The 14,598-nt window shown below is 41.8% G+C and overlaps 1 protein-coding gene across 2 annotated transcripts; it reads right to left on the reverse strand.

Annotated features, from left to right (window-relative positions):
• Window positions 1-5,902: 5,902 nt before the first annotated feature.
• Window positions 5,903-12,877, reverse strand: LOC117894235 (1-acyl-sn-glycerol-3-phosphate acyltransferase alpha). 2 transcript variants are annotated; one of them, XM_034801166.1, is made up of 5 exons: window positions 12,720-12,877; window positions 10,665-11,022; window positions 7,815-7,948; window positions 7,299-7,752; window positions 5,903-6,951 (listed from the first exon to the last, which is right to left on the reverse strand). In XM_034801166.1, exons 2-5 carry the CDS (start codon window positions 10,844-10,846, stop codon window positions 6,774-6,776), a joined length of 948 nt encoding a protein of 315 aa, XP_034657057.1. In that variant the 5' UTR covers window positions 10,847-11,022; window positions 12,720-12,877; the 3' UTR covers window positions 5,903-6,773. The 2 variants fall into 2 exon arrangements, with proteins under 2 accessions (XP_034657057.1, XP_034657048.1); XM_034801157.1 differs by lacking the exon at window positions 5,903-6,951 and having other exon boundaries at window positions 6,978-7,752; window positions 12,720-12,876.
• Window positions 12,878-14,598: the final 1,721 nt, after the last annotated feature.

A 14,598-nucleotide genomic window follows, 5' to 3' on the forward strand; every position in this document is an offset into this window, starting at 1 on the left:
GCCGCCTCAACCTAACCTAACCTAGGGGAGCCGTTCTGCCGACGAGACCTCCTTATGTAGTTTCTTCATGGGTAACGTCTATCTAAGTCGTTCCACTACAGGCCACTGTAGCACTTATTTAGAACTCGGCATACAGTCACCCATGAAGCAACTATAAAGGAGGGCCCGTCGGCTTTTTAGAGGGAAACGTAACAATACTGTCAATAAGTGCAAGTGAAAGGGCTCTCGCTGTAAAGTGAAAGAGTGGGGCTCAGGGGAAATGACCCGAGGAACGCTGCCGCCGACGAGTCCTCCTTTATACTTCATCATGCAGTCACTCACGTGTTTTGGTGCTTTTATATTTGGTGCAAATACGTTTTTGATTCTCTGCCGCTGCGACAGCCGAGCAATTGTGCATAGGCCCCATACGAAGCTGATTTTCTGTCGCTGCGGCGTTTCTCTGTGCTGGTGCCAAAGTGACAGGAAATCTCTACGCTGCGCGTGTGCCGACAGCGCTGCCCGAGATCGCTGCCGGCCTCTGCTCTGATTTCGTGTTTTTCAGGTGTACAAACGAAGGAAAACCCATCAATATCCTGTGAAAACATCAAAGCCATGCCCTATCCCTCGACATACGAATATTTCAAGTACAGAAACTTGCAAATCTTAGTACACCAGACGATAAATATCACTGTTGTGTGTTTCGAGTAAATCTAAACAGCTAGACACGCAGCTGCTTCCCAATTTGTGATTTGGAACTTGTAATCTAAAACAAAAAAACGCGAGCAATGAGTCGAATTCATATCGTAATGCGCTCTCCGGGCAGACTAGAAACGGATTTCCACTACTTCAAAAATCAGCCGATGCTACGGTTGAAGGAAACCTATGCTGATATCCATTCTCTGAGCCTTAGCAATCTCACTTTTCGCTTTGAAGGAGTTCTGGTCCAGGACAGCTCAACGGCGAGTAGCATGTCGCTTCGCAACTACGCCTCCATAGATGTCACCATTCGAGATGAAGACGAAGCAGGAGAAGAAGAAGAAGAAGCAGAAGCATAAGAAACAGAAGAAGAAGGAGAAACATCCAGCTATTTGCCTTCTCACTGTCGGCTGCAGTAAAAATGTGTAAGTTTTCTTATTTTCTTGCAGTTCTCTTCAACTGCGAAGCCTCTTTTCCATCTTTAAGGATTGATTATAGTATGCATTGATCAAGCACTTATCTCTTATCTTATGACTGACTTGTCTCTCTCTCTCATTCCAAAAACTTCACAGTTAAAGTCAGAAATACAACATACAAAGAACAAAGCAAAGACTCCGAAAATGGAACGAGAGCCACTAAAAGATATCACCAACATGCAGACTGATAAAAAAGGACCCAACAGAACACCCAAAATGGGCAACCAGCCCGCAGATGCTTCGAGATCTTTAGAGGATCTAACTGATGGGCGGACAAGAGAGTGAGTTTCAGAGAGGAGCCAGAGCTCTCCAATTTCTTTGACAGTTTGGCTCAGTCTAGGAGTACGAGGAGTATTATCGATCCTTCACAAAGCTCGCTATCTCTTGGAATAGTCATATTTAATTTGGAAAGCAGCAGAATTCACACAGAATACAAAAGCACACAAAATACACAATCGCAAACCGCAAACAGCAGGAAATAAATGGTTTCGGATCTTGGAATTTTCTTCGAACCATCAAAAGGTGTCAGACTCTGTTAGACCAATAAAAAACTGATGGACTAATAAAACAAGGGATAAAGAAGGGACGTGTGAGACGCTTCTTTTATAGAGGCAACTTTTATAACCGACACTCAGTGCAACATCTGTACCTTAGCAGTTTTTATCAAATTTTGAATTTTTATACCCGGTACTCGATGAGTAAATAGGGTATATTGTATTTGTGCACAAAGTGGATGAAGGAAACGTTCCGACCCCATAAAGTATATATATTCTTGATCAGCATCAATAGCAATGTCGGTAGAGCCGCTCCGTCTTTCTTGAATTCCATTTATTCGTAGTTTTTCTTCTCATTAAAGTTAGAGAGATCGGCACAACAAGCACGATTGAGTACCAGCGGAAGACTGACTGCTTGAAAGCTCAAAGCACTCGCAGATGCCGCTTGCCAGAAGTCGCCTGCCAGCCGTCAGCTGCCAGATGTAGTCTGCCAAATGCCAAAAATATAAAAAAATAAAAGAAAATTAACTTAAACTCTTTTTCTTAACTAACTAACTTTAAACCCCATGCCATCAAAGGGTTAATCAGCACACTCCATTGTCGTTTCACTCACACTTACTATGCAGAGCCCTTTCACTCGCACTTATTGACAGCATTGTTAGGGGAGCCGTTCTGCCGACGAGACCTCCTTATGTAGTTGCTTCATGGGTAACGTCTATCTAAGTCGTTCGACTACAGGCCACTGTAGCACTTATTTAGAACTCGGCATACAGTCACCCATGAAGCAACTATAAAGGAGGGCCCGTCGGCTTTTTAGAGGGAAACGTAACAATACTGTCAATAAGTGCAAGTGAAAGGGCTCTCGCTGTAAGTGAGAGTGGGGCTCAGGGGGAAATGACCCGAGGAACGCTGCCGCCGACGAGTCCTCCTTTATACTTCATCATGCAGTCACTCACGTGATTTGGTGCTTTTGATTCTCTGCCGCTGCGACAGCCGAGCAATTGTGCATAGGCCCCATACGAAGCTGATTTTCTGTCGCTGCGGCGTTTCTCTGTGCTGGTGCCAAAGTGACAGGAAATCTCTACGCTGCGCGTGTGCCGACAGCGCTGCCCGAGATCGCTGCCGGCCTCTGCTCTGATTTCGTGTTTTTCAGGTGTACAAACGAAGGAAAACCCATCAATATCCTGTGAAAACATCAAAGCCATGCCCTATCCCTCGACATACGAATATTTCAAGTACAGAAACTTGCAAATCTTAGTACACCAGACGATAAATATCACTGTTGTGTGTTTCGAGTAAATCTAAACAGCTAGACACGCAGCTGCTTCCCAATTTGTGATTTGGAACTTGTAATCTAAAACAAAAAAACGCGAGCAATGAGTCGAATTCATATCGTAATGCGCTCTCCGGGCAGACTAGAAACGGATTTCCACTACTTCAAAAATCAGCCGATGCTACGGTTGAAGGAAACCTATGCTGATATCCATTCTCTGAGCCTTAGCAATCTCACTTTTCGCTTTGAAGGAGTTCTGGTCCAGGACAGCTCAACGGCGAGTAGCATGTCGCTTCGCAACTACGCCTCCATAGATGTCACCATTCGAGATGAAGACGAAGCAGTAGAAGAAGAAGAAGAAGCAGAAGCATAAGAAACAGAAGAAGAAGGAGAAACACCCAGCTATTTGCCTTCTCACTGTCGGCTGCAGTAAAAATGTGTAAGTTTTCTTATTTTCTTGCAGTTCTCTTCAACTGCGAAGCCTCTTTTCCATCTTTAAGGATTGATTATAGTATGCATTGATCAAGCACTTATCTCTTATCTTATGACTGACTTGTCTCTCTCTCTCATTCCAAAAACTTCACAGTTAAAGTCAGAAATACAACATACAAAGAACAAAGCAAAGACTCCGAAAATGGAACGAGAGCCACTAAAAGATATCACCAACATGCAGACTGATAAAAAAAGGACCCAACAGAACACCCAAAATGGGCAACCAGCCCGCAGATGCTTCGAGATCTTTAGAGGATCTAACTGATGGGCGGACAAGAGAGTGAGTTTCAGAGAGGAGCCAGAGCTCTCCAATTTCTTTGACAGTTTGGCTCAGTCTAGGAGTACGAGGAGTATTATCGATCCTTCACAAAGCTAGCTATCTCTTGGAATAGTCATATTTAATTTGGAAAGCAGCAGAATTCACACAGAATACAAAAGCACACAAAAGACACAATCGCAAACCGCAAACAGCAGGAAATAAATGGTTTCGGATCTTGGAATTTTCTTCGAACCATCAAAAGGTTTCAGACTCTGTTAGACCAATAAAAACTGATGGACTAATAAAACAAGGGATAAAGAAGGGACGTGTGAGACGCTTCTTTTATAGAGGCAACTTTTATAACCGACACTCAGTGCAACATCTGTACCTTAGCAGTTTTTATCAAATTTTGAATTTTTATACCCGGTACTCGATGAGTAAATAGGGTATATTGTATTTGTGCACAAAGTGGATGAAGGAAACGTTCCGACCCCATAAAGTATATATATTCTTGATCAGCATCAATAGCAATGTCGTTAGAGCCAGTCCGTCTTTCTTGAATTCCATTTATTCGTAGTTTTTCTTCTCATTAAAGTTAGAGAGATCGGCACAACAAGCACGATTGAGTACCAGCGGAAGACTGACTGCTCGAAAGCTCAAAGCACTCGCAGATGCCGCTTGCCAGAAGTCGCCTGCCAGACGTCAGCTGCCAGATGTAGTCTGCCAGATGCCGCGCGCCAGCGGCCAATCACGTCAGCTGCCAGACGTCGTCTGCCAGACGTCGCTCGCCAGCGGCCAAGCACAAGTGGCTATATTTATGCTTACTTTATTGGTACAGTGTACCTCAATTTATGCAATATACTATTTACAACTACTATCCTACTATTTCCATACTACAGCATACTACCCATGTCTGTCTGTCCGTCTTGTTTGTCGGCGCCAGACTGCTGTGTGCTCACACTGTTACAAGTGTATTTAAAAAACGAGAAGGGACGTGTGAGACGCGTCTTCTTACGCGTCACAACTTTTATACCCGGCACTCAGTACTACATCTGCACTTTAGCGGTTATTTGTCAAATTTTACATTTTTTCTTCATCTGTCATCTACATCAACAACACTGCTCACACCAACACGCTCCTTTAGCTCGCCACCCTCCCCTAAAGACACACACTGCAGAGTCGTGGCAGAGACAGAGACGTGTCAGGGGGAGAGGCCATAAACAGCGAAAAGCATGGTGTGAATGCTGCGGGACGGGGTGGGTTTGGCCACTGCAAATTAATTTCTTCATTGTGGCTATAATAATGATCCAATCGTATCCCAATTTGGTGATCTGATATATATGGTCATTCCCTACGGAATGGCGTTTTTCTGCTATCTTCAAAATTGTAGATTTGGGAGGTTTTCGCCCTTTTGCGGAGGCGGAAGGGGGTCCGACTAAATCATTATTATAGCCGCACACTCTGCTTCTGCAGTGTGAGGCCTCTGCCTCTGCCGTTCCTCTGCCTCTGCCTGTGCCTGTGCCTCTGCCGTGACTCTGCAGTGTAAGTGTTGGCGTGAGAAGTTCTGTAGATGGCAGGTGTAGAAAAAATTTAAAATGTCAAATATAAAATTCTAAAAAAAAACAATATGGTACTGACTGAGTACCGGGTATAAAAGTTGTGACGCGTAAGATGCGACTTACAAGTCCCTTCTCGTTTCTTCATCTGTCATCGCTACATCACTTCTCAACCCAAAACGCTCGTCGCCCTCCCTTTAGCCGAACACTGCACGGGCACTGCAGAGGCAGAGGCCGCCTCTCCATAGATTTTGATGACCAATACCTTAAACGACGCATAATTAATGCATCTATTCATAAAAAATAGTGGACACATGATTTTTTTTCGACTTTTCCCGAGTTTTTAAAGTCAAAATTTCGTAAAAAATACCTCACAAAAATCAACATTTTTGCATTTCAAAATTTAATCTTTCCCAAACGGTAAGCTAAAACCACAAAGTGTTTGGGTACACTTTAAATTAGTACTAAGTATATTACAACCAGATGTCAACCACCTCTAAAAAACTGTTAAAAAAATAGCAGATTTGAAAAATTATTTAAAAAAAAGTTCTGACAGAAAAAAAAATTATCATCAAACCATTTCTAAGCCCCATATCGTGTTGAGTAGTGTAATCGGATACGGATACCGTTCATTTTGTTTGATTCGTTGCATTTTTGTACACAAACACATTAAAATCTTTAAAAAAATAAAATTTTTAATACAATTTAGTTTAATTATATTTTATGAATCTATTTCACACCCTTCGGAGTTAGTCACATTGCTCCTATGAGGTGCGAGAATAAGGAGGGAATCATCTAAATATGTTGAAATTTCAACTTAAAGTATGGCAAATGAGATAAGTTTCAATCACAAGAACAAGATCATCACAAACTGGAACAAAACAGTGCTTAAACGTTTACACAGATCATTCTTATTGAACATGTTTAAAGATAGTGTCAACTAATTTATTAAAAAACGATCGGATAAAAAACAGAATGACAAAATATTCAAAAAATTGTTTTTGGTTTTGGTAATAAAATTGCGTATCAATTTTCGTTGGATCTATTTTTGTCCCATTGAATGGAAAAATTCATTGGTTTGTATACAACACGGATCGCGGAGTTCCATTTGCGTTCTGCTCACAGTACCAACTCTCAACTCTCAATGAGCAGAGCACATTTTATCTCTTCGCTGAAATCGAAGAAATCGGTCTCCGCTTGAGCTATAGTGTCAATAATTAGTTACGAATATTATCTAATGTGTAAAACACATCGATTTATATGGCTTTCTATTCATTTTTGGAGTTTTTAAAGTAGAAAACACATTTGCACATGTAGAAATCGGTCTCCGCTTCGGCAATAGTGTCAATAATTATTTACGAGATCGTGTTGAATATTATCTGATGTGTAAAACACTCGATCTGGTTTCCTATTAATCTTTTGAGTTTTTATAGTAGAAAATGCTAGCGTGCTCATTAGAAGCAAGACTTGTGGGATTGGATTGTTGTTCTGTATTTTTCCTTTATGCACGAGTATGTGGAAGTAGATACTTTAATCTGTGTCTTGACGTCATGTTGCACAGTGTTGAATTTGGTTTGTCGCTAAGAATAATATTACATATGTCTGACAGTCGTTGTTGGCTTGCAATTTGGTTATTGCTGCTCCTACTAATAGTCCTAATCCTGGTGCCTGGATAAGCCTTGCTAATTTATCTACTTGGATGTATTTATGAGGTTTGTGTGTGTGTGTGGGTCAAGTGTGAGATAAGATTAAAAGCTGATTATTTCCTATCGACTCTCGCTCAAGCAGCATCACTATCACTACATCTAGAGCGTTTTTATCATGCTTGCCTTGGCGGCTGTGGCGCTGCTCTTGTACGTCTCGTAGCTGGCCGATGCTGCTGCTGCGGCTCCCACATGAAGCGGTGCACAGCTCGTACTGCCGCTTTCCACAGTGTCATCTATTTCTGACACTGGTTGCGGGTCTCCTTCCAACGCTGATGCTCCTGCTGATGATGATGATGTTGAAGATAGCGCTGAGGACTTGAGCGGATTGTAACGCAGCTCCAAGGCCTCCGCAGAGGTTAGCTTGAATGTTTCAATCATCTGGGAACGTACACGCTCCATTAGCGGCTCAATGTCGTCCTTGGTCAGGCCTTCTGTGCTGACCGGCGGCAGTGTGGTGATAACTATCCGTCCAGCGTTGAGTATCTTCTTCTTGTCGTTGAGGAATGTGCAGTAGGAGCTAAATACCACGGGCAGTATGGGTATCTGCTCCTCAATGGCCATGTGGAAGGCGCCCTTCTTGAATGGATGCAACTCGCCTGTGTTGCGACGCGTTCCCTCTGGGAATACCCACAGCTTGATGCGCTGCTTCTTAATGCGTCGATTCACCTCATTCAGGGTCTCGCGCGCCTTCTCCCCCCGCACCCGATCGATGAATATGAGTCCTGCCAGCCAGGCGGCCAATCCAAACGGCCAGGCGTAGAAAAGCTCTCTCTTGGCCACCACGGTGCATTTGTTCATCACATGCCAAATGTTAAACATTCCTGTGCGATTAAAAATAATTATGAGCATAGATCACATCAACCAGATTCGATTCCTTAGTTACCCAGCACATCCAACGAGCTCTGATGATTGGCTACAATGATGCAGGCCTGATCCTTGGCCAGATGCTCCTTGCCACGCAGCTCCCAGCGCAGCCCAATCAGCGCTGTCACGCGATGACACCAAGTGCTGGCCCAGCTGCAAAATCGAGAAATCAATGATTTGAGTTTTGTTACAGTGTGAATTTGTGTGCCCTTAACACTTAGAGCTCATGCCAATTGTCTCCCGTGCGGATCATTGATCGCTCGTTGTCTCTATGAATCGTACTAAATCGCTTTGCAGGTTCTATGGTATTCTTTTTTCAATCATATTAATACCCAGCCAGACGTAGCCGGGCAATCAAAGCTATGTATAGGTACTATATACGAGAATTTACTATATGTGGACTAGAGTGACGCGTTTACAGCCGCTTTATTGCACGTCATTTAGAGGCTTGGAGTAGAATTAATTATAGGCCAGACGATGGCATTACCATTGTTGGATACCGGTGACCGGGTACCATCCAATCGATATACTGCATAAAGTAGTTGAGGAAACAAAGGCATAATTGATACTACAAGCACGAGTACGAGTAAACCACAACGTTATCAAATATTCATGATTTTTCACAACAGTGTCATACGAGTCGAGTCGTGTTGAGTCGATTCGTAAGTGCGGGACGGAGGTATGTGGACGGGAGAAATTATTACAAGTGCACTTGCAACCACAGCACTATGGGTAAAAAGCACGTTTTTTTGGCATTAACCAAACCAAAAGAGCTAGAGCTCTAAAAATTGGCATGAATGTTCGTTAGACTAAAGTAGAATTTCGGAATAAAAGTCATTTGGACCCCGCCTACCTCCCGCCCCCATACGAACTGGAACCCATTTAAGTCGTATTTAAAATAAAAAAAAGTATTCAAAAGATTAATTATGATAAAAGATCCTTTCAAACATTTTGTTTGGTTAAAAGCAATTTGATTGGAATCGCTCCAACGTACAATTTCGCTTAGTACTTGTTTAACTAAGCAATAAATTGGATAAATTTCGTTTGAATTGTAATAGTTTCATCTTTAGTTAGTCAGTTTTTGTCAATACTCTTTAAATTACAACATTTTATTGCGTCTGCTCTACGAATGTTGTTGGTCCAGACCTACAGCAGCGCTGCATGAGTGAACTCATAAGCATCTGCAAAATTTAAAATTGTTCGAAAAGGGGCAAAAACGGGCAAAAAGCATTAACATCACGTGATTCTAAAATATTTGGTAATTAACAAGTAACTTGAACTTCTGTGCAGTGGTGTGCTGTGCAAAAGTAATATTCACAGAAAACACGTGCAATTGTTAGTACCAAGCTAAAAGGCACTCGAACAAAACATTGGACAATTAAATAACTACACACAACCATACAAAAACATGTATTAACAATTAATATATGTATGTAAATGCCTCGACCTGTTATTTTCATATTTTTACTTGTATATAAACTTTGTAATCGAGCTACAATTACATCTGGAAGTTGCTCAATTTTTCCCGCACTTTTTCACAAGTCCAAGCATCTCAAAATCAGCCGACTTTAAAAAGCGCTCAAAAAACATATGGTACTAGGTAAAAATCTTCTAAAACCAGTTTTGTTCTATGTGGGTATTTAGGAATCAGAAAAGTTAAGTCGCATTCAAATATTTTACCCAAAATAAATTAAATAAATGCCAAAAATTCGGGCTTTTTACCCATAGTGCACAGGCACAAAAGGCGAGGGGACAGACACCGCAATGGAGCGACCTCGGGGCCACCTTTTGCCACAGTTTACCATTAGCGTGCAACAGCGCCGCCAGTGTCCCACTCTCACCGCCTTTCTTCTGGCCACCCTGCGCCACCGAAATGCGCAAACACGTTTCAAATCGGACGACAAGCTCCCACCTTCATCCATATTTTGGTATAGGTATAGTCCCAGCAGAAGGGCAAATCACCAACTTTGTCCTTCGATTGACACCCAGGGGGCGGTGTCGGCAAGCATTGCCAAAACAAAACAAAAAGCAATTATTAATGCCGTTTATGCGGTTGTTCGACTATGGGATACCCTCTGAACGGAATGTGTTTATCCATTTTCAGATGATAACGCTGACATCAATCCATATACCTTACAGTAATGTGACTCTTTGTGGCGCACTTTTGCATCCAGTTCAATGGGAAACTAACCACACAATCCAGAGTACTCTGGAAATGTATGTACACAGAATATACAGTTTCGATTTGTTCAAAGTGACATCCAGATGGCCCCACCGAGTTGCGTTTTTTGATTGCCACCTGCATTCTTAACTTGTTAATATTGATGGGAAATTAATGTTGTATGTGTCATTGACGTCGCATGGTGGTGGCTTAATAATTCATGTAGCATTGGGGAGATGGGATTTCTAGTCCCAACTTTGCAAAACCCTCCAACCACAAAGTCGGGCCGGCAGAGAGCCACCAATCGTACCGGTTTAGCTACATATGTATGTAAGTCCCAATATTGACTTGATCATTGGACCTGCACACTGTAAGTACAATTTCTTATGCGTAAATTAAGTGCTTCGTTCCCCAGCAATTTGTACCTCACGAGAGCTGTCGAGTATTTGAGTGTCCTACAATTGGTTATAGGCTAACCACTTTGAGGTTGCATGCCATTCGAATGCAGCAAAAATTGTGCAGAGTAGGATGCGGAATGATGGAATTCCTACAGCAAATGGCTTCTCAATTTATACTAATTTTCTCCCTTGTCGGCCAGTCCAAAACTAATCCTTTTAAAAGGACGTTCCACTGTAACTGCATGCAGAGTGGACGACGCAAGAGCAATGCCAGTCAGATTGAAGTTAATTAAATAAGAATAATACTTACAGCAGGTTGCGCACATCGCAGGGGCGTGTGAGGAAGGCCGGTATAAGTACGATCGAGTTGAACGACACGATGCCGTAGTAGATGAGGAATTTGAAATAATAGCGAAAAATGTGATTCGTCTCGTACAGGAAGGGCAACATCAGCAGCAGAAACAGTCCCAGCAGCTCGATGAATGAACTCATGGCGTATGGACCACAACCACACCGCCGTTGCCGGTTCGTGCCGGATTCAGATTATTTTTTCTAAATCTGGATCTGGGCTTGTCCTCCGTCTGTTCCTCATCCACCGCTTCTCCTCTTTCTCCGGCCAAGGCAGATTGCAGTATTTGCTTCAGGTAGAAACTATCGGTCTTTTTCCGCTAAAATAAAATAATCTTTTTAAATTATGTAAATCGGGAATGACCATTTCAATGACCAAGTAATGTTTGTTAGTTAGTTAGTTAATATCTAAAATTCCTTTTATATAACAAACAATTTAACATTTTTAGGGGCTCAAGAAGCAAAGGGGCGTCTCAGGCGTACATATGTATGTATGTATGTATGTACATATGTACATACATATTGAGAACGCCGGCGACAAAAATGCAGTGAAGTCAAAAAGAAGGTTTGAAATTTGAATAATTGTTAACATATGTACATACATATTCACATACTTATGTATGCATGCCAGCCAGTACTGAAAGTATTTCAAAGACTTCATTCCTTTTGTTGCTCCTTGATCAGCGCTTACCGCTGGATTTGTGCCGCTGGGCGCGTCGTGTATGCAGCATATAATACATATATGCATACTAATGTATGTATGTACATTTGTATACATAGTATGCACATATGTATGTACTTACATATGCATGGTTCTTGCAGCTGAGAAGCAGCAGCAGCCGGAATAAGAGAAGAAAAATCAATTTAGATTTGCGTCCAACGTCGCACGAAGAAAAAAAAAACAAAACACAACAAAGCAAGAAACAAGAAGAAGAACAAGAAGCAAACACTAACTTTAAGTACCGAAACACTCGATACCCTCTGCAGAACAACGCATACGACACACGTCTATTGATGCTAATGAAAATTCCTTAAGGGTTATGGGGGGATGAAAATGCATCGTTTACTGCGTTGCAAACATTTTGAAAAAATCATAATACCTTCGCCGCACGGGTATCAAAAATGAAGAGTTCGTTTGCATATTTACATATGTACATACATATGTATATATGTACTTGTGTATGGATGCATGTGTGTGTGTGTTTGTGTGTGCGGGCACCCATGCGAGAAGAGATACTGAGAACAATTAGGAATATCAAATAAAAAATGCATACTGCTGAAAGACCTTTGAGATCTTCGATAATGTCTCGTAAATAATTTCTATGCCCACTGTATGCCCACTCTTGCACTCTCGAAACAGTGACCGGGACCCGCACACATCTGGTAGAAAAGCAACACAACAACAGAGGGTTGCAGATGCAATCACAAAGAGAGAGAGAGAAAGAGAGAACGGCGACAAAAACTAAGGCACGACCATGAAGCAACTATAAAGGAAGTCTCGTCGGCAAAAATAGGCAGAACTTGCGAGTGAAAGGGCTCTCGCTGTAACCTTCCGCATTGACAAGCACACGAGCACTGAAAATAGGCAGAAGTAGCGAGTAACTCTGCCACCGACGAGCCCTCCTTTATAGTTGCTTCATGGGCACGACACGCCAAGGATAACAGAACAAAACGAAACAAAACCGTGGGAAGAAAATTTTCCATTTTTGCAAATACAATAACAAATTTGTACACAAATTTTGATTCCACTGTTCATATATTTATGTATTTAATTTAATGTCTTTGAATTGCTACTTATGTTGGTTTTGCCGCTGCTACCGATTCCTTTGTGGAAGACGTGACTCTGTTCTTTACAATCCAGTTAAACAAATTTTCAGATGAAACAATTGACAAACAGACGCGGACGTTTCACTAGAAGCGGGCGAAAAGCAACAACACCCAAACACTAGTGAACGAATTGAAATTTACAACAACAATAAGAGAAGCGTTTTGTTGCTAGTATAACAAAAGGTATTACGTTTCTTTTTTGTATTTTGCTGCGATGCGTCTGCGACTACTTCGACGCCGCTTTGATGGATGACGGGCGCGCCTTTAAACGTTAAACGCGAAACTGCTTTGGGGCGAAAATTCCCGTTGTCGGCGTTGGCGGCGGAAGTTCTATGACACTGAAACTACGAGGCGAGGCGGCAAATGCTGGTCCACAAGATAAAACAAAATCCGGCGCCGAAACCCACGACCTGCGCGTAGGGGTCGGTGCTGTGGGTTGGCAGTGGACACTTACCTTAGCTGTGAGGACACCCTGGTCCTATTGTGGCGGAAAATTTAAATTAACAATGTATCGAAACGCAGCTCCTCGCCCGCAGAGCATTATGGTGCAACATCTTGCTGCCAGTCTGGTTAGATCTCGAAATCGCAACATCACTTTTACGTTTGAAAAGCCGAAGATCGTTGTTGGATTTTGCAGATTTCGATGCCGTCCAACATCGATTGCTTGATGCAGTTGTCATTGAGTATCGAGTAGAATTATGACAGTAGAGGTGGACAAGCATCGATGTTTACAGGCATCGATACTATTGATACAATGTAGTTTTAACATAAAGCTCACAAGACTCTATATGTGCTTAGAAACTATATCTGTTCCATTTCCGAATTAACGAGCTTCTTCTCCATTTAGTTATTTCTCTCATATGTAGATAGACGAAACAAAATGTAAAACTTATCATCGATACTCTGCCAGAAAACATCGATGTTTTTCCATCCCTGGGGTTACATGCTCTCACGCAACTCTGTATGCTTAGGTATGAACTTTGCGCGAGGTTCAAAATTGTGCCAAAAAGCAACAAATTTACTTGAAATATGCTAGTTTTCTTTGATAAAACTTACTAATTAATTGGCGGTTTTCCTTTTTTCATTATTTTACTCACAAACAGCAATGGCCTCACAATGTATGGGTACAATTTTAGGATTTCTGGCGGATCGTTAAATTTTCCAAGAAGTCTGGATTGCAACCGATACAAAATCCTGATTACGTTCCCAATCACATTTGGCCGGCGGAAAACGTGTCGGGGAAAGGTTTATTATTAAAAACTATGGGGAAAAACAACAGAAACAAAAATATTTTTGTTTACCCTCCATTTGACAGACTTGAAGGAAACTATGGCGCGTCATTATCGCCATTTGATCTGTGTGGGGAGAGGGCCTAAGCCATACCAAAACTAGACTAGATTAAAGTATGAATTGGTTGCCGCTAAGGGCATACTCTAACTAGCTGTGGTGGGACGATTTAATTGAATAAAATAATCATTTTTCTTCAAACACTAATTTTTTGAGTAGCGCCTCATGCCATCTGTTTTCCTTTTTTCATTATTTTACCCCCAAACAGCAATGGCCTCACAATGTTTTGGCAGAGCGGCTGTCGTACATATGTAGAATATCCGAAAAACCCGTTGCTTTGCCTACGCTTTGCACGTACACGCTGCTGTAACGCATGACCGCATAGATAGTAGAGCAATTTTGCCGGCGGCACCTCCTTATATAATTACTTCATGAGCGATCATGATGATTATATAAGGTGGTCGTGTCGGCAGAACGTCACCGCTAGCAATGCTGTCAGTAAGTGCGAGTGAAAGGGCTCAGCATAGTAAGTGTGAGTGAAACGACAATGGAGTGTGCTGATTAACCCTTTGATTGCATTGGGCTTAAAGTTGCCCATCGCAAGAAAAAGAGTTGAAGTTTTTATTTTTATTTTGATTTTAATAATTTACTAATTGAGAGTAGTTTTCGTTCGTTTTAGTTTCTTAGTTCGTTTTCTTAGGTTCTTAATTCAAAAATAAATTGCAACTTTCTTGCTGCAAAAACTAAAATATGTGCGAAAAAACACGCACTGAACTCTAATG

Source organism: Drosophila subobscura, chromosome A, assembly GCF_008121235.1.
Source record: "Drosophila subobscura isolate 14011-0131.10 chromosome A, UCBerk_Dsub_1.0, whole genome shotgun sequence".
Classification (NCBI taxonomy): domain Eukaryota; kingdom Metazoa; phylum Arthropoda; class Insecta; order Diptera; family Drosophilidae; genus Drosophila; species Drosophila subobscura.

Excerpts from the sequence above, each read along its gene's own strand:
- LOC117894235 (XM_034801157.1), bottom strand. The coding sequence starts at position 10,846 with ATGAGTTCATTCATCGAGCTGCTGGGACTGTTTCTGCTGCTGATGTTG. Across the intron at positions 7,949-10,664 it reads TGCGATGTGCGCAACCTGCT|CTGGGCCAGCACTTGGTGTC; the intron begins GTAAGTATTATT and ends TCGATTTTGCAG. Across the intron at positions 7,753-7,814 it reads GAGCTCGTTGGATGTGCTGG|GAATGTTTAACATTTGGCAT; the intron begins GTAACTAAGGAA and ends TTAATCGCACAG.